At 52.7% G+C, this 19,300-nt stretch overlaps 4 protein-coding genes across 4 annotated transcripts; 2 read left to right on the top strand and 2 right to left on the bottom strand.

Moving 5' to 3' along the window:
- Window positions 1–763: 763 nt before the first annotated feature.
- KVR01_000630 (uncharacterized protein) lies at window positions 764–6,466 on the bottom strand. Its single transcript, XM_044789692.1, has 3 exons — window positions 5,094–6,466; window positions 1,596–5,035; window positions 764–1,512 (listed from the first exon to the last, which is right to left on the bottom strand). The coding sequence occupies exons 1-3, from the start codon at window positions 5,679–5,681 to the stop codon at window positions 1,446–1,448; spliced, it is 4,095 nt and encodes a 1,364-aa protein (XP_044650579.1). The 5' UTR covers window positions 5,682–6,466; the 3' UTR covers window positions 764–1,445.
- Window positions 6,467–13,006: 6,540 nt separating this feature from the next.
- KVR01_000544 (uncharacterized protein) lies at window positions 13,007–13,575 on the top strand (the record flags this gene model as incomplete). The annotated part of the gene is made up of 3 exons (XM_044789120.1): window positions 13,007–13,225; window positions 13,388–13,447; window positions 13,519–13,575. 3 exons carry the CDS (start codon window positions 13,007–13,009, stop codon window positions 13,573–13,575), a joined length of 336 nt encoding a protein of 111 aa, XP_044650493.1.
- A 1,003-nt stretch (window positions 13,576–14,578) lies between these two features.
- On the bottom strand, window positions 14,579–15,463 carry KVR01_000816 (uncharacterized protein; the record flags this gene model as incomplete). Its single annotated transcript, XM_044786985.1, has 1 exon — window positions 14,579–15,463. The coding sequence occupies one exon, from the start codon at window positions 15,461–15,463 to the stop codon at window positions 14,579–14,581; it is 885 nt and encodes a 294-aa protein (XP_044650765.1).
- Window positions 15,464–17,391: 1,928 nt separating this feature from the next.
- KVR01_000545 (uncharacterized protein) lies at window positions 17,392–19,140 on the top strand (the record flags this gene model as incomplete). The annotated part of the gene is made up of 4 exons (XM_044789136.1): window positions 17,392–17,625; window positions 17,684–17,935; window positions 17,969–18,660; window positions 18,738–19,140. 4 exons carry the CDS (start codon window positions 17,392–17,394, stop codon window positions 19,138–19,140), a joined length of 1,581 nt encoding a protein of 526 aa, XP_044650494.1.
- Window positions 19,141–19,300: the final 160 nt, after the last annotated feature.

Raw genomic sequence — 19,300 nt, 5'->3', positions numbered from 1 at the left:
TACGTATATGTGTACCCACTTATATCAATGACTGACGTTGTTGTTTATTAACATCATTTGCCAAGAGCAACCATCGTGACTACAGCTACACATCGAGCAGAGAGACTGCCTGCTTGCATGTAGCTGCAGGCACGAAGTCATCCCCCAGCAGAACAGGAACATGGTCGAGACTGACTGACAGCCACCAAGGGCAGGGACATCAAAGAACCAGTGCATGCCGGGCTTGGCTTCAGGAGAGCAAGCTGAACGGGCTGAACTCCAGGGCTACTCTGAGCTGAGGGCAGGGCTTTGCAGGAAACAATCCAGCGCGGCACAGTCGAGTCAAGTCATGCTGCATTGCACAGCCGGAGCTCCTCCACCTGCCTGCATGCCTGAGTGTCATGAGCACAGCTTCAGTGTAACTAACGCGCAATACCTCCCCGTCCTCAATCACGGCAAAGCTTGATAGCCCCTTGGGGGCCGGGGCACACTGTAAGGGGCTATCCTATAAGATGCTTGTCCAACCAAGGATCTGTATCTCAACAACCTTATTTAGTAGTTTAATTTATAGATTAAAAGAAGTACATCCTATAAGTCTTGATTTCTTAAACATGTAGTGGAATATCATACATGCTACGAGAAGCTAATTTAGTGGGACGTTATTTTCCAAGAGAGAGGGACCTGTCGGGAGTGTATAGCCCTATATATCATCTTCAAAGAGACCACACCTAAGTATTCAGCGAACCTATCACGTGTAAAGCTGCTCCACGGGAGCGGCATTTCGTAACAGAGCCCAATAAGTCAAGGTCTCTCAGATTTACATACATATCCTAGTAGCTTATTCACGGCAGATATTCTTCAAATACCCTACGTATCCCAGACACGACACCCAAAGATAGATCACCAGAACCAGCCAGGAATCTCGAGTCAATAGGATAAGATAGTCATCAAGCTTTTTATTTCTCGGGCGGAAAAGCAACGCCCCCTCTCAGTTCAAATCCAGCAATGGGTATCGATCGAATTGCTTCCCCAAAACAGACAGCAACAAAAACCAACAAAAAAAAGGACAAAAACAGGTGTCCATGCCATGCCATGCCATGCCATGCTGAGCCCCATCCACCTCAATTAGTATGTACCTGGCCCGCGGGCTCAGTTGAGCCCCGTCCTCGATTAACTTCACAGTCCCCCCCGTCAGGTATGCCGTAAATGAACGGGACATTTGTGTGGCTTCGTTCGCTCCACAACCAACAAAGAAAAGCGAGATGCATGAGTCCCATAAAGATAGCCTCCCCCCTGTGTTCCGCAATCAGCAAACGTATTTTCAAGTTCCTTTGCTAGTCCCATATCTGAAGAACCCGTAAGGCAAAAGTACCTCAACATAACTATTCCTTCCGTGGGATGAGGAAAAGGAGAAAAAACAAAGGCGAATAAAGCTTGTAAATGCGCGACCGAGGGCGACTCACGCCTCAGTGAGCCTCAGCCGTGGTAGACCGGCGGTCATCTGTAACACTCGAGCGCCGACTAGATCCTTCCCTGTACAAAAAGAAGAAGGAAACCCCGTTAGTCTGTTTGTCCATATAAAAGAATATCATCCCGAAGAGAAAACCACGACCTACCCGCTGCTCAGCTCCGCCTCAGGGTTCCATTTCCTGACCCAGCTGACGAAGCGGCGGCCCTGGATCTTCGCGTTGAGGAGCCGGCCGCTAGCCGAATTCGTCTCGAACGCCAGGGCCTGCTCGCTGCGGTCCTTGAGCACCAGCTGAACCCACTGGCGGTCCCGGTCCGTCTCCAGCTCGATCCGCGACACCTTGGCGGGCTCGATCCCCGCGGGCACCGCTTCCGCCTCGGCCGCGTCTACCGCCTCCGCGACACCCCGCACCGGGTCGGTAGCCAGGCGCAGGTATCCTGCCGTGGGGCTGCTGCTGCGTGACCACCGCACCCCGCGGCCCGAGTCGCGGAACTGGCTCACGTCGAAGATCTCCTTCCTGTCCGCACCCCCGGAGACGGGTGTTTCGGCTCGCGCTGTGACAGTAGGTGTGGTAGGCCGCGGCTTCTGAACATCGCCGCCGTGAGGCGTGAACGATGCTGTCCGTCCGGGTGGTGCCGGGCCGAGAGAAGTCCTGACCGCTTGCCACCGGTCTCCGCTACTGGGAACCATGATCGTCGGCGTGCTGCGCCCCGAGCCATCAGGCACCGGCGTGGTGGATGCACTCCTAGGCGGGGCCATCAGCGGCGACTGCATTGGGGGCGATAATATGTGCGATAGGGAGGGTGAATGATGCACGGCATCAGCTTGTTTCGTCGGCTGTACTGGCGGTTGGAAGTGGTGGCCGTTCGGCTGCACCGGCACTGAGGCAGGTCGCAAGGGCGTCGTGTCGTTGCTCATCTGGGCCATGAGGGCATCGAATCGCTTATAGCTATCGAGGCCGTTCTCAGTGGGTGGTCCATCACCTCGCATGCCAGCCGGATTGAGGATGTTCTGGAGGTTGGAATGCTTAGCCGTCCCCAGGCATGAAGGACGTGTCCGCGGTAAGTTCAAGTTCCCCTCGACAACCTTGGCCATGCCCGGTGCCGCAAGCCCACTCTGTTCAGGGAACGTGCCGTCTGACCTCGAGCGCTGGTGATCAGCCAGGGCAGGCCGCTGCGGTGGTCGCGGGCCTGCATCGGTGTCTGCCCGTACTGGTGCAGGTGGCTTCGGCGCCACCGGCTCGGAGGGCTGAGGACCGTCGTCAGCGACCTCCGAAGCGGCCCTGCTGCGACTTGCAGCTTCCCTAACTGCGGCAGCTGCCTTTGCCTGTGCCGTCTGGGCACTCTTCCTCACCCGTTCGTGCTCCGAGAGAATGTTGGACAGACCAGCCTCGCTACGGGGCTCGTCCTTTTGGGATGCCTCCCGATCGGACTCCTCCTTGGGCGGTTCCTCCGTCGCCTTGGTGCCATTTGTCTTTGCTTCAACAATAGGTCCGTCTTTAGCATCGTGGCTACCCCTCTTGGGCCGCGGTTCATCATCGATATCCATCTCTGAATCCGAGCCTTCGACCCAGTTAGAGTCTTTGGCGCTGGGATCTGGGATCGGTCCGATATCCATCTTCATGGGGTCCTCTTCCACTTCATCACTGTCGTCGTCCGAGTCATCGCCAGTGCCGGGCGAATCGCGGCAGCCGGGGCTCTTTCCGTGGTGCTTGTCGAAGAAGGTTGGGCTCTTGTCATCCGGCTTGTCTGCAGATCGGAGGGACAGCCCTTGCTCGCCAAGCCAGTCTGCCTCGCCCTCAGGAGTCGCCGAAAGCGGCTCACCAGGCCCTAGTCGCTTCAGCTCTTCCCAACTGGCCCGGTTGTTCATCTTCACTGCGAACCACTCCCGGGCCTTCCTCAGACCGCTGACATCCACACCTTGAGGCGGGTTGTCCAGGTCCAGCTCTTGCAGCTTCTGCGCGGGCAGCCAGCCCAGCGACCAGGGAGTCCTGTCGAAGAACATGACAGGGTACTCGCGCTTCTTTGCCTTTGCCTCGCCGTCCTCGTACGCAGGCTGCCATCCCTTAATCATCAGGCTGACCCGGTCGACACGATAGCACTTTGGGACGGTCTGCATGAGCGGGAGCTCCTGGAACCTCTCCTTCAAGCCAACCTCTCGAAGGCTACCGTCCGGTCGTATTGGCAAGACGACGAGAGAGTACCATTTCTTATTTGACTGCCACAGCCCTTGGTAGAAGTGACAATCCCTAATCGGGGTGATACCTGTCGCCGGTTTCGGCTCCCGGGGCTTGTACTGCCTGTGAGCAGCAGCGTCGCCATTGACATGAATCTCGCCACCCTCTCGTTCGGTCTTGGGCTGCTTCTTATGGTTGTCCGTCCGCTGCCTCCCTTCCTTGGTGAGCAGATTCCGGTTATATGGCTCGTACCCATCCTGGGCCACTGCGCGCTGGTACTCGTCATTGTTGAGCTTTGCAAGCTCGGCATTGCAGTCGGTGACTAGGTATCCGCAGATCTCGATAGCCAGATCGTGCGTCTTGGGTTGCATGTCATGTTGAGGGCTGTGTACGTGCTTGGCCGCACCGTGGACGGGGTTGCCAAACTTGAAATGGACGCCGTGCTCATCGCACTTGACGATGTACCAGTTCCCTGAGCCGGCCTTGTACTCGAAAATCTGGTGTTTGAACTGGGCCTTGCCATCTTGGTAGACCTCCGCAAAGCTTATTGTGCGCTGAACCCGCTTTTCCATGCCCACAGGTTGCACAGGTGGCGGTCGGTGGGCACGAGGACTCCGTTTGACTGGAGAGGGTCCATCCTGACCCTGCTCGAAAGGGCGATCCCTGGTGCGTGGGCGCTTTAAAGCGCTATTTGCGGCATCCATGGCTGGCGAGTCAGCGGCTTTCCTCTTGACATCTTGGCGTGGGGTCAGAACCGAATCTTGAGAACCACGACTTGTCAGAACAGAGTTGGAGCTCGGAAGCGACGGAACGCTCTGACGGAGTGCCTCAGGGCCCGGGTCGCTGGCCAGAGGCTGCGGCTGCGGCTGCGGTTGTGCCATGCTGGGCAACTGGTGACGAGGCTCGCGGGGATGAGACTCGAAAGGCACGTGGTGGTGGGGTAGCGGCCGCTGGTGTACGGCATCTGGGGGCATGCGTTGCTGAATCATGGGCTGTTGCTGTGGCATAGATTCCGGAAGAGGCATCCGCTGGGAAGCGGCCACGGGCGGTCGATTCAAGGGCTCAGATGGGAGGATTCGCTGTGGTGCCACTGGCTGTTGGTGATGATGTGGCGGGGCGTCGGGGCGAGGAGGCGGGCCCTGCTGCTGCTGTTGTTGTTGCTTCTGTTGCTGCTGCTGCCTGTGCTGTTGCAGTTCCTGCTGGTGCTGGTGGTGCTGATGGTGCTGCTGCTGCTGCTGCTGCTGCAGTTGTTGCCGCTGCTGCTGCTGCTGCACTTGGTGGGCTACAGGCTCGGGACGAGAGGGTTCCTGAGGCGGTGGTCCACGTGATGGAGTTGGTGTGCTTGCGTGCTGGTGTGCGGGTGAATTGCTCGGGTAAGCTGGCGTTGCAGGAGTCCCGCCGGTGCTTGCTATCTGTACAAAGTTAGTGAGACTTCACCCATGAGGGTTCTTTTGCAAGTGTGATACTAACTCGGGTGTCGTTGGGCGGGGGGTGCGACGGCGTGCTGCTGCTGTTGCCGTTGACCCTTGGAATTGCGGATCGAGCAGCCGAGGGCATGGCCATGAGACTCGTGATCTTGTTGTGATAACGCTGCTCGATTGTGTTCCTGCTGGCCGCATGCTCGTCACGCAGGCGCTGCTGCTCCAGCCTCAGGCTGACCTGACTGTTAATCGTGGTGGCGATTGCTGGCTGGAGATCTATGAAGGCCCGCTGGATGCTCTCGTTGACCCTCTGCTGCAGCTGCGCGTACAGGCGGCTGTTCTCCTGGTGCACCTGCTCCTCCAGGTGGCGATGACGAAGGTCGTGCTCATGGTCGAGGCGCTTCTGCTCCTCCTGCTTGTCCTTCTTAAGGGCGCGGTACTGCGCCACGTCGAAGTCGTCCTCCATCGGGGCATCCATCCGATCTGAAGTCATCGCCGCGGCCGACGACGCTGGCAGAAACTCGTTGACTCGTTTAGGGTCCATATTGGCTGGCAGTTGAGAACGAGACCCTACTGCGGGCGGACATTGAACGTGTGTCGTGTGCTGAGAAATTGACGTCAGTTCAACCTGATGCATCAAATGCCAGTTGTTTTGTCGCGCAAGTCTCGAATGGCAGGAACCAGCGGGTGAAAACAGCAGAGGCGGCTGGCAGGTGCAACAGCTGGTTGGGTTGGTGCCTGACAGGTTGGCCGTACCTTCCCCCTTTCCTCAGATGCTGTATAAGTAATGTCCTTCGCTCACAAAGTCGGGTTGTAGTAAGTTGACTTGAAAGAACAAACGCTTTTACAGGGGTCGTTTTGAGTTTTGCCCCCCTGCCTCTCACTTTCACTTTCACATTCACCGGCTCTTTCTCTCCTCTGCCCCCTTTTCGCTCTGAACAAGACTGGTTCGCGGATGATGCAAAACAATAGGTATAGATCGACACAACAACCTCTCAAACTCGTCGACACCTGCGGCTCGCGGCAAAGACAGAAAGAGAGAATGTGTGTGTGTGTGTGTGTGTGTGTGTGTGTGTGGCTGTGGATGTGTGTTTTGTACGGGGGTGCACTTGAAAGAGAAGCGAGAGTGGAACCGGGGGGTGGTTCATGAATAAGGGGTGGCACTCACTCTTCACCTTCACTCTTAAGACGTCGCGCTATAGCTGGGCGGCTTAATGCTAAGGCCTATGTGGGAAGTTTCCTCCTTTTCCCGTCCTATCGTATCGTATGCATCAATCTACAAGCCAAAACAGGGGGGAGGCACCAGCTGTCGCGCGCAGGGATGGAGGCGGGACAATTAAGAAATCTAAGAAGGGCATTGACCTAGTTTGGGTGGGTAGGAACGTTTACTTATGGGATCCGTCTTTATATGCACGCGCTAAGTAAGATTAATGGGAAAGCGGGTGATACGGCCCGCTAAAAAAAGAGTCAGAAAATTTGTGAGCACCGAGGACTATGATCGTATCATAAATAACAGCCACCCCTGTTAGTCACAATCTGACACTGTACAGTTGGTCCGCTCACATTGTCCTGCTACGCCAGATCTGGCCATTCAAATGCTGCTTGCTCCCGCCCTCTTCCTGTCACGACCCTCTTCTAATCCTCCCAACACCACGCGATACCACTTGGCGGTTGGTTCTAAAATCCCTCGGCCCAAAGATGTAACGGTTACGGGATCCGATCCGGCCGACCTTCGGGACCGGGTTGGTTCGAATGTTAGTCTAGTGTCCCTCCCAAGGACCTTCGAGTGGGAGGTTCCAAGGTTAATTTTATCCTGCGTGCACGTCCAAGATCTGCCCAGGTGTCCATCCGTCAGTCTAGCCTATGTCCAGATGTCCACATCGGAACAAGTGACAATCGGATCTCCCGACCCAGATTACTGTGCTGTGATTACAGACACCAAGAGTCCGTGTGCAACTAACCTCAACCATCCAATCCTTGCGGTGTAACAGTCCCTGATGGGATAGCTTACTACTTAAGTACATAATAAGCATGGGGTCTGGATGGGGTCTGATGTGGTTTTACCTAGTCATTGTCCCAAATGAACCTCACCTCACCAACCTGGTTGTATGATCTGTCAACGCCAATCTCAATCTACGGAGCACACTACGCCTGCACGCCCGCCCAGACGCCTCCTCGCTGCACTTTCTATGTAACCCTGGGTCTCAAGCACCTGCACGGCGCTGCTCCAGCTCCAGCTTCGCCCATTGATCCCTGCGGAGCTGTCGAGCTGTATGACACGACGTGACGGCCTGGACGGGGTCAAACGGGGCCCGCTGCCATGGTCTCTCTTATTATTAATAAACCCGGGGCAAAGCGACCTAGTATCCAGCCATGGCTGTGGCTGCTGCTGCCCCAACACCTGCATCTCGCGCCTGCATTGTATTGGCTTGGTTGGCTTGCTAGCGCTGGTCATGTTGGTGCTCCGGTCAATTTCCCACTGTGCGTGCACACACGCATCGAACGCATCGCACGCATCGCAGCACACGAGCGAGCCTGTGCATGTGCACATGTGCATTCTGTCTGCGGGCCCGTCATCTCGCTCGCTTCCCCAGCGGCTGGCCCGCAACCACGCATCTCGCTCTACACTAGCTCGGTCGAGCAAAGTTTCCTAACTTATAATTTGCTGGGCTGGGGGAATGGCACACTGGGCACACTGGGACATTTGAGCACGAGGACTGGGCGGGTAAACACTTCCCTCTTACTTACTAGTGCACGTATAGGTACTAGCGGGTCTTGGCCATGTGTGCCCACATATCCTTCTTTGGGGCGACCTCGGGTGGCTGCGATATTTGTCATACGCCGAGCTTTTTGCTTAGCCTGCCACCTACCACCTGCGATATCGAGCACCCTCCTCGACTAGGGCACCTTATGACATCGACAGTTGCAACACAGATCTTGTTCGCCTCAACCCCCGTCCTGAGCCACCTGTACTGTAGGATGGGACGCGAGATGCCAAAAAGTAGTCGGGCATAGGAGATCGCTCTCGCGTTACTCCCGAAACCGTTATCTGAAACATTTGTTCCGCCATCCTTTCCTGTCCGTTAATTTCTCCCTGACTTTTCGCCGAACGCTGTTTCAGTCGCTCGTCATGATAAAAGTGGGTGCCGACCCACGGAACAATTATCATCTTATGATGCGATACAGGTGTGGGAGCGCAGCAGAGGAGAAAAAAAATCAATCAAAAAAACTAGTCGATCACGTTTTACTTACCCACCAATGACCGCGCGAGTCAACTATTTGCCCACTGGTTTTTGCTTGCACAGGGTCTGTTCTCCGGCTCCGCTTTGTGGTCTTGTCGGGATGCAGAATCCGACGGTAATGTGTAATATCAAGAGGCAGCCGCTATCAATGCTGATCGGATTTCGTGCATTTGCCATAATCAATAAGCGGCTAATCCTGTCGATTACGAGTGCTCACATGCCCACAGCACACGAGCATCCACTAACGGCTAGCATGGAATCCTGGCAGCGATGGCTGACAGGTTTGAGACCGCATACGTGCGATCCTCCCAATCACCGCCGTCGCCGTATGCAGGGTTTCAGCCATCCCGAAGGGCGGTCTGTCACTTCCGGACCAATCCGTAATGAACACGACGCACCTCTGACACCACTTTGGAGGAGAGAGACCTTCTTATTCCCTCTGCTTCTTCCTGATTCTGCCATTTCTGGCGTTTTGACTTCTCGTGTCTCGCGACGCCAGCCAGCCAGCCAGCTTAAACCATCTGAAGAGATGAAAAAAAAAGGACACCAGTCATAGTTAGTTACCTTGGCTTTTCATGACAACGAAACACGCGTTAGTCGCATCAAACTTTATGGGATCGGCCATTGTTCTAGGCGCGCACTTCCACAACCAATCAGTCCGCTCTGGCTCACTGCTACTGCCAAAGGCCGCGTAGCATCTGCTGCCTGTTGGGCCGGCTTTCTCATGTCACAGGCGAAGATCCAAAAGTCAATTTACATAGTTACGGTAGGAAGCATGATACCGGAGTGACGCAATCCCCAAGCCTGCTCTGGTCTCCGGAATCTCCATCAAGCGGCAATCCTTGGAATCGAGTCATACACAAGGCCTTGTGCCGTGACTGCTGTCTCGTCGCTCCCCGCATTTCTGGCGTCCTGTCGCCAATCACAGCACTCAAGGGTTTACTATGGTCCCAGATACGGGAATACGACGGGGTCTACTCTTGTTCTGCTGAGAGCGCATGCGTGCCTGCCAAGACGCCGAGATCCCGATGCACAAATTATATATGCGTCTTCCCGTAAAGGCAATGGTAAGCAGGCTTCGCAAGGGCTTTTGACGGCAGTCGGCTTGTAGGAATGTAGATCATTCAACCCTATTCAGTTGAATGGCAGTCGAGTAAGCTTCTACCAAGGTTTAGCCCAGAGCTTACTGGTGCCTACATATTTGACACCTATATAGGAACGATGCGACGCGCACAAGTCTCATCATCGGGTAACTCATGGCCAACTAGTACGGCTTACGAGTCGTGAAAGGAAAGACATTTTCCCGCCGTGGTCATCCTCAGTCTGTGGGTTGTTCATGCGGCAGAATAATGAGACTTGGTTGTTATAGTGTGAACTCAAAATAGAAACGTCTGCGGCACCATCCGTGGAACGCTCATGGATTCATAGTTCTCGAGGAAAAGGAACCTTGGAACCATCCATCGAGAGACCGGCCGAGAAACCGGCCGAGAAGACGGCCGGAATGATCCGTGGCTTCACTCGACGTGATGTATCGCTAGCTGTATTCGTTAAAATTGAATGGTCAATATTGGATTTTCTTCTTTCTGCGAGATGAACCCTCTCGTCTCTAACGAACTGCCGTATATGGAAGACTAAGGTCAGGCCCCTGCGAGTTTACACACATATTCTCACAATTTGGCTTTGCACCGTCGATCTGCCAAGAGTATCAGTTTCAATCCGCGTTGTTTGGCACATATCTCCCGGGCACGGTCCCTGAGTCAACAATACCACGTCTCTTACCCGTGTATTTATTACTCGCGTAAACGTCGGGGACATGTCGGTACAACCCACCACGCTTGTATGATTCCGCAGCAATGCAACGCGGCTATGATGAATGCATGTAGTGCTGAGCATACAATTGCCCTTTCCAGGCATTGATGTGTCAGCATTCCGGGCAAAATCAAAATCAAAACCAGCCTACCAGTTCGGCTTACTATATTGCCCCAAAGGAGCATATTATCTCTGCAAAGCCACTAAAGCTGCATGGAACTAGACATGATGCTCTCCTCAGTGTGTCGTCCTTGTTCCGCCCCAGGTGCCTAGAAGTTGTATGCATCTGGATGCCGGAGACGCTCGGACCTATCGACGGGTTTCGGCGCGGCTCCGAACACTTGAGCAACAACTATACTCAGTCCTCCGTGCATACAGGAACTTTAAATTTAAGCCCCAGAATCGGCTCCGCGGCGGAAAACAGAGTTCAGAAGCCGGGCGGAGGAGGAAACCCACATCTATGGGAGCTTGTTGCCGATCGCGATTTAAAGTTTGGATGATGTCTCGTCTGAGCCCCTGCCCCTGTCAACGCAACATATTACGGCCTCATTTCTCTACCTTTCTTGGCAACAACGATAGACATAACATAATATTTGTATTGCGGCCGCAGAGGGCATGGCACGTCGGTGTCTGTAACACGAACACGGTCGCCCCTCCGAAGCATATTTGCCCCAGTGCTGGCGTTAGTGTGAAGATTTGCAACGCTGTCCGCAACATACTGCCTCGAGGGTGAGCGGCGAAAAGGCCGGGGACGGCGACCTGGTTGATTGCAAATGCTGAGGGATGCGTTTCGGGAATGGCAGTGTTGTACGCGGCATCTCCGTTGGCGATACACGGCATGAAATACACAGCAGAGAAGGGTCACATACATAATAAGCACTACTCCAGGCATGGAAGTGCTCGGGACCGACGGCGGGGCACAAGCACTCATGCGAACGAGAATACGATTCAGTTCAGGTCGGACGGATCAAGCGTTCGTGACCCCCGGCCCCCAACCAGCCTCGAACTTTGTGTGAGCACATAAGAGCGTACGATTAGTATTCCTGGATGGATGCACGCTGATCATGCTGCCCGGGAAAGCATGGCCCCGCTAGAGTCCGTGGGCGTCGAGCGAAACCTCGCAGTCTTGCGACGAGTTGTATGCCTACTGTAGCTAAGCATGCGCAATGCACTTGATATGTCAAAACGAGCCTGGGCATCCATGCGCGCTCGGCCGTGAGTGGTTCCTCGTCGGAACTACGCGATCAGCCGAGTTTCCGATTGGCACGCTGGGTCCCCGGTTCTGGCAAGCAACCAACGCACAGCACAGCTCTCGAGGACCCCTGAGCAGATTTTTTGGGGATTGCCGCATACGCACGGCGCCCGAAAGGCGAGAAAAGAATTTCAATTTTTCTTTTTGGGGAGACGCACTCTTGCCTACGTTGTATTGTCTATATTCTGTACGGCAGGTGTTACTGCATATGCGCACCGAAATAGTGCGTATTTGACACAGGAAAAGAGACAAAACCGTTGGGGGCTAATGACCTGACTGGTGCGCCCCCGTCGATGAAGGGAGGCAGAACGCAGCAATGCCCCCAGCTTGTGACACCTCACGTCAGCCACACGACCCGCTGGATCGCTCGGTCAACGACCGATCGGATCACCTGTCCAGCTGTGATGTACGGCAGTGGGTATTGCAGCGACATGTTACAAACGCACCATGCCGTTCTGTTCTGCGATCATTTTCTCCAGCCGCTGCGGCAGGTGCGGATGTTGCGGCAGAGTATGCCTGGTACGCCGCGGGATGGACCGGCTTGCCAATGAGGCCAACTTGAAGCTTTATTATGATGGTGATTGCTCTACCAACTAGCAGCAGGTGGAGCCCCTAGATGAACGTTAAACATCACGCGACATACCCGTGCGCCGGCCAAGCTTCCATACTATCGCCATTATGGCTGTTCCGGTGGAAACGTGCAGATGACGGGGGGCCATTGACTTGCTTGGTATTGCTCGCTCCCTAGCGGCCGCGAAGACTTGGCTGCTTATGCGTTCGCACCTCCGCTTAGTTCATGTACGTAAGAGCCGTCTACTGATCTGCATGCTTATGTTTCTGACGCTCTCGTGACGACCGAAAGAAAGATGGCAAGATATAGAACGAGAGACAGCAGCCGTGACGAGTCTTCCGCGAACAGAAAGATGCCGAATCCCGCCCATTTTGGTGCACAATCGGTGTCGAGAGATGCAGACACTCTTTCATGTCTGATATAAGAGAGACAAACGTCAGACTCGTGAGGTTTTCAAATTCAGTATTCGCGGCAGTCATAGAGGCCATTCAAAGTCCAAATTCACAGAGGAGAATAAAATTACTGAAGACTTCTGGGTTACCATGAAATATAAGTTAGTACAAGAAAAGTTGCAATGGTAGAAAATATAGTGATCTTTTGCTAGGTTATCAGCACCCAGGTGCCAGGCTGTCAGACTCCGGCCGGAGGGCTCCGCCCAGTACTAAGTAGTCTTGGGAAACCAGAATGAGAGACAAGACATTGATTGCCAATGCCAGCTACGATGGCCTCGGACTCTTTCGCCCTTAGGTAACAAAAAAGTCCGAGAAACAATCTGTATGAGCAGCGTGGAACAAAGTGAACCAATTGTCAGCCTCGCCCTACATTGGGGAATAAGTTGCAAGACTATGTTGGGAATGAAGTTGTCATAGCTATGTTGGGATTACGTTCCAAGAATATATGAGGGAAAAAAATGAAACAGAACACTCGATCATGACGTCCACACGGGAAGGTGAAGGTTGGTTAGGAACCCATCAAGCATAAATATTGTTTCGTCTCACCTCTCTCTGAACGTCTCTACTCTATGTTGGCATCAGATCTCTCATTCAGACAAACAGCAATTCAAGATAATCGCAGAAAATACTAGCACAATGAAGTTCACCGCCTCCGTCCTCTTCACCATCTTTGCCGTCAGCGCTGTCGCCCTACCGGAGCCTGTCGAAGAGGCTGCCGGCGCCCTGCCGAGATGCGTTGCTAACCAGCCTAACTGCGCTGGCAGCAAGTACATCGGCGGTGACAACTGCCGCTGCAGCGGCCAGAAGGCGCCTTGCGGCAACTGGAAGTGTGGCTGGGATGGTGCACACTCAATCGTACGTACCCAGCAATGGAGGATCCCTATCATTGATGCTTCCACTGCATTGTCCTGCTTTAGTTTTTCAGGACGTCTAGACACGTTGGCCAACGATTCTCATCCACCGATGCTAATCACATATTAACTATGTGCAACAGTTGAACTGCGGCTCAAAGGGTAGCGGATGCTCATGGATCAACTGAATGATGAACAGAGTCTTATTCATGCCTCTCCCCCACCAGTCCGTGAGTAGTATGGCCTGTTTTAGCTTTTCTCATTTCGTAGTTATATACTTACCACGAGAACTCTTAGATGAGCATAAGGGGTCAAACTTCGGGCATTGGTCCTGTCGGAGGAGACATGCACTAGAAAAGACACGAGTCAGGATTTTTAAAGCAGTGATATGTTTGCCCCTCCGGGTGATTGTTGAGGTTTTCTTTTGTACATGCTTGCAATTATCGGTTCCGTCCTTAATTTTTCCACCCATTTGCGCCAGTCACTCACTCAATATAATCAATTGCCTGGGCCCAGGCTCAAATAACTACTGCTGTCCCATACAGTACATGACATATACGTCCCATGGTGACTAAGGCTAATCTTGACGCAGTTCCCAGGACTCCAGTGTGTAGGTACCTAGATGGGCAGTCAGAAAAAGTGGACTAATGGCCAGTGATAGTGACCGGATGATTACTTTACAACAGAAAATATCAACTAGCGCGTTGTTGGTAAAGGGGCCAAGGGAAAACTGCACTTTGTTTAACTTTACTACCTTAGTCTGTCAGCATAACGTCAGTCAAACCCTGTCATTGGTGGATTATTATGTCACAAATGTCATAATGTTCAGAGACATTTAAATGTTATTTGAAGGACACGTGACTTGCTTTGCCTTCTTGAGTATTTCTAAGGGCTTGGCTCATGGGCACCGCTCAGACTTCGGCGAATAGCATTGTGCCATCATTCTGTTCGAGAGTGTTGCAAAAGATAATTGAGTAAAGGACCATTCGTAAGAGCCATTCCTTAGGCAAAATGTCTTTAGGGATCCGGTTAGTCAGAACTGTTGAAATAGCTCAACAGCAATGTAGTCAGATGCAGTGACCGCACCACCATCATGGTATCTTCTCCATTTTTATGTCCACACCGAAAGAATATTTGACAACATACTTCACCACTGAAGACTGGTATAATTATCGAGCATACCGGCCCGTGTTACAAATAGCGATTGTGTATAAGTTAACATGCCACATGTTACTCATTCACGGATTTGAAAGGCACGGCGGGATACATAGTCAGAGGGGTATCTTCATCTAATTCGTGGTCTATAAAACAGAGTGACCCAGCCAGTAGTGGTAGTTCCAACTGCTCTGACACATCTCTAGGCAGCAGCAAAGAAGCTCTCCACAGCCTTGGTGAATTGGTCAGGGTCCTGCACAGGCGCAAAGTGGCTCACGCCGGTGAGCGTCATATGCGTGCTGCCGGGGATGGCGGCGACCAGCTTGGCTGGGACGTCCATGTTGACGGCCTCCTCGTGGTCAGCGCCCACAATGGCGACCTTCTTGCCGTCTATGGCACCCAGACCCGCCGCCGTGAACTGCGGGAGCGTCGCCTCCATCGTGCCGACCTTGGTCGCGAAGCTTTTGAAGTCGGCATTGGGCTGGTTAGTCGCGTACTCGGTGGCACACCTCGTCACGAACTCGGTGTAGATGGCCGTGTCCGTGAATGTCGCGTTGGTGTCCTCGGGCACCATGAAGCCGCCGAAAACGAACGCCTTCTGGATTCCGGGGGCGATCGTGGTGTTCTGCAGCATGGACAGCGTCGTGGCTGCGCCGTCGGACCACCCGACCACATTGTATGACTTGATGCCCTGCTCGTTGAGCTGGGCGAAGATGTCGTTGGCGAACATATCGTATGTGAAGACGTCGTTCGCGCCGAAAGTACTGCGTCCGTGGCCCCGGCGGTCTACTGCAATAACGTAGTGCTTGTTGGCTACGAGTTGCTTGATGACATCGGCGAAGTAAGCGCTGTATCCGAGACCGCCGTGGTCCATGACAATTGGTGTGCCGCCAGCCTGCTCATTGTACTTCTGCAGCCAAAGGTCGGCGCCGTTGATGGAGCTTAGAGTTGTGTTGACTGGTGTGGGTAGCGCTGGTGTTGGTGGCAGTGTCTGCCAAGCTGCGGTTGTTTGTCGGATCGCCAATGCGTCTACTGCGGTGGAGAAACCAACTGCGGCAAGCAGGCTGAGGATTTGTGTGGAATGCATCTTGTTCAAAGAGTGAGTGACTATTGATTAGAAAACGAACGTATGTCTTTCTGACTCGACTAAAGAATGAGGCCTTTGAAATTGCAGTAGCGATGAGGATGATAGTAGAACCTTTCATGTCGTCGTCTCCATACCCGCATCAAGGCTATATACACCATAAATTCCGAGCCTACAATCTCGGCTGTGGCAGTGTTCGTCGAAATAGGGGTGGGCTTGTGGAGTTGCATAGAGCTTAGAAAAGCTGCCTAGGCAGAAAAGAGACCTAGCCATGATGTTCGAGTCATCGAACCGGCGGCAGGACCGACAAGCTTGGCATCGCGTCTATAATAAGCTTCGGCCGGGACGTTTCAAGTTCTTAAATATAGCATTTTATTATCGAAAGAGCCGCATGCCTTTTTCTATACTACGGAGTGGGGTGGTTGGCCTTTTTTTTCTCTTGTTTTTTTTTTAGAGTTCGGGATGTTGTTCTGCATATCAGATGCGGTGGTCTCGAAGGCATACTAGTAGCTGGGCCGGACTAAAGTAGAAGTCCGAGAGGCCGTAAAACTTGAGATGACAATTGAACTGAACTCTCACTCATAGCCGCCATTGCTGGGGAATCTGCAGTAAATCCGGGTCTTCGTACATAGGTATAAACTTCTACTCAACATGGTCTTCTCATGCAAGACCTCACTCAGGGAGAATCAAAACTCAGCTTAATGGTTTGGTTCCTAGTTAATGCGTATACATCCCAACGGTCCCTTAATACAGTGCTAACCGTTAAAGTCTCATAACTTTAAAAAAGAAAAAGAAAAAGTGATAACGCACAATGCGGATGACAGTGTAAGAAAAACAACTAGTGGGCACTTAGCCTCAGCCTTGTGTCGCGAAGCCCTGCCAACTCGGTCAACTTAGACATTAATTGTACACGATTTGATCACCAGCCAAGCTTGCGTCTTGAATAATTGTGCTCACTTGAAAACTTGAGAGTTTCGCTACTTCCTGGTTCCTGGTTCCACAAATCATAGTTAGCCTGTGTTAAAGGCATATTTCAAACCCAGGCTATGGGTCATCATCCCACCCCCCGATCCAGAGTTTCCGTTACCGGTATGGAATGAAGGCGCGGGCTTTTGTCGTTTGATATCGAAGTAGGTGCCCGGCACATAAGAGGCTGTCGAGGGATGTCAACACAAGCAGCTTTGCGCGAAGCAGTAGAAAAACAATTTGAGTGACCTATTCATCCTGCCTGTAGTCTATTGACAGCGGTTGCATTGGGCGTAACACTTGCATCACATGCATGTTTAGAGGTCATGACGACGAGCTTAGTACCGGTATCTGAAGTAGGCCAAGTACATACCTAGGTATGGAGTTCAGTGCAGAACGGTAGTCGGCTGGGCTAGAATCATAGTGGAGCAGAGGGGGGGGGAGATAACAAGGCAAACGGTGTGATGCGATGAACTTGTGTTGGTTCCAGTCAACTGGTTCAATGTTGTTGGGTGAAGCACGATATCTCAATATTTAGCAGCTGCGGGCACAGTCACTGCAGCCTCAAACGCGATTACCCTAGCAGACAGAGACTACATTTACGCCTCATTTTCAAATCATGATTCAAGTAGGTACTTTCAACCAATTCATCTACACAACACTTGAGATCAACTCACACAATGCTAAACAGTCATTTCTCATCTTTTCCAGTTGCTGCCAACTAGGTGTTAAATAATATAATAGTTTACTGTATTTGGTGTGTCCCCCGGTGGTGGGGTTGCATGTCGGAAGCCCACTCCGGAATCTTACTCTTTTAGGGGGCTACCAAGACGGCATCCCGGTGAATTACATCCCGGTACAACCTCAAGTGTCTGTCAACGTATTATAAAGACCGTGCCTGTCCTTCATTGTGGTATTCAAGTCTGTAGACAGCAACTGGCTAGGGCGTGAGTAGTGCTGCCAAAATGCTGCTGCAGAGTGTTTTCAGCTTTATGTTCCTGTGGCTTGCCACAGTTACAGCCATTACTGTCACTTCCTCTTCATCATCCTATGTAGTAGACACTGGAAGCTCTTACAACTTCATCGTTACTATTAGCCGTACCACTTGCGATATCACGTCGATTAAGTTCTATGGTAGCGAGTACCAGAATCAGGGTACGTTCAGCCACATTGGTTCAGGACTGGGTAGTGGAACATCTGTAAGTGGCCAAACTTAGACACAGCAACCTGCGAACGCAACATTAATCGGTCAACAAGGTGACATATTCGACAAGTCCATCTGGTGACACCGTAATCTTCCAATGTTCCCAGAATAATGACAGATTCAACCTTCAGCATTACATGGTCTTCCGCAATGGAGCAGCTAACATCTGGATGGGCACCAACATCAACTCGGAACCTAGCAATGGCGAGCTGAGATATATCTTCAGATTGAATGGCTTGGACGTTTCCTGGCCGAACGGGGACGCGTCAAAGACCGCTGGCGGCACTGAAATCGAAGGAAGTGATGTGTATCTGGTCAACGGCCAAACCAGGAGCAAGTTCTACTCATCCGACCGATTCATCGATGAGAGAATCTACTGTGTCACCAACTCTGGAGTCACTGTGAATGCTTGCTGGCTCCGCCCGAACCACCAGGCGACAGAGAAAAGTTCTGGAGGCCCGTTCTTTCGGGACATCAGTTCGAACGCAGGGTCGTCGTACAACGCCTTCACCTATTACATGAACTCGGGCCATGTACAAACCGAGGGTTGGAGGACCGGCTTCCACGGGCCCTACGTCTTCTCAATGACCCGAAGTGGAAGACCCGACCCCACCGGTGTCGATGTCTCCTTCTTCGACAGCCTTGGACTGTCAGGTTATGTTCCGGTCTCCGGCAACCGCGGATATGTCTCAGGTACAGCGTCTGGCGTGTCAACAAACTTTCCCAGAGTGGTACACTGGTTCAACAGCAACTTCCAATTCTGGGCATATACAAGCTCCGCAGGAGCTTATTCATCTCCCCCTATGCCGGCAGGAACATACACGATGAATTTGTACCAGGACGAATTTCTCGCCGCAAGCCAGTCAGTGTCCGTGACCGCGGGAAGAACTACGACCTCAAACATTGCTGCAACACACCCGGCGCTGACTCAGTCGAGAACCACGATCTTCAGAATGGGAGACTACGACGGGCAGCCCACGGGATTCCTCAATGCGGCCAATCAGTTGCGCATGCACCCCTCAGATGCCCGGTAAGATCAATGTCACTCAACTCATGGATTATGGGTGTACATGTGCCAAGAGCTCACGCATTAATTTTGTTCTCAAGGATGGCAAACTGGAGCCCCGGTACTGTAGCGTCCACAGCTACGTCTTCATTGCCAATGGCCATCTTTAAGGGTGTCAACAACGGGCAGAAGATCACATTCTCCCTCAGTGGCGCTGTTTCTCAGACAGCAACGCTGAGAATCGCAACCACGCTATCCTTTGCTGGTGGTCGGCCGCAGCCGATGGTCAACGGATACAATTGCCCGGCACCATCAGCTCCCTCAAAGATCGACAGTCGCGGAGTCACCAGAGGCGCATACCGTGGGTACGGCGAGATCTACGAATGCAGCGTGCCCGCTGGGACTTTGGTCAGCGGCACAAATACGGTTACGGTCACGGTTATTTCCGGAACCGGTGGTGACGCATTTCTGAGCCCCAATGTTGTAAGTGTTGCTGTTGCATAATGTCTTTGCTGTCGAGGCGCGGTGTTCTACTAACTCTATTCTCTTCAGATCCTGGACGCTATTGAGCTTTTCTACTAAGAACATAATGTAATTTCAGGTGGTTGGTGATATCGTGGACAGGCCTCACTCATGAAAACTTAGTCTTTCACCTGCCCACAAT

This window comes from Diaporthe batatas, assembly GCF_019321695.1.
Source record: "Diaporthe batatas strain CRI 302-4 chromosome Unknown Contig00001, whole genome shotgun sequence".
Taxonomy (NCBI): Eukaryota; Fungi; Ascomycota; class Sordariomycetes; order Diaporthales; family Diaporthaceae; genus Diaporthe; species Diaporthe batatas.
The sequence above is the reverse complement of the archived record's forward strand: the minus strand, read 5'-3'. Positions and strand labels throughout refer to the sequence as shown.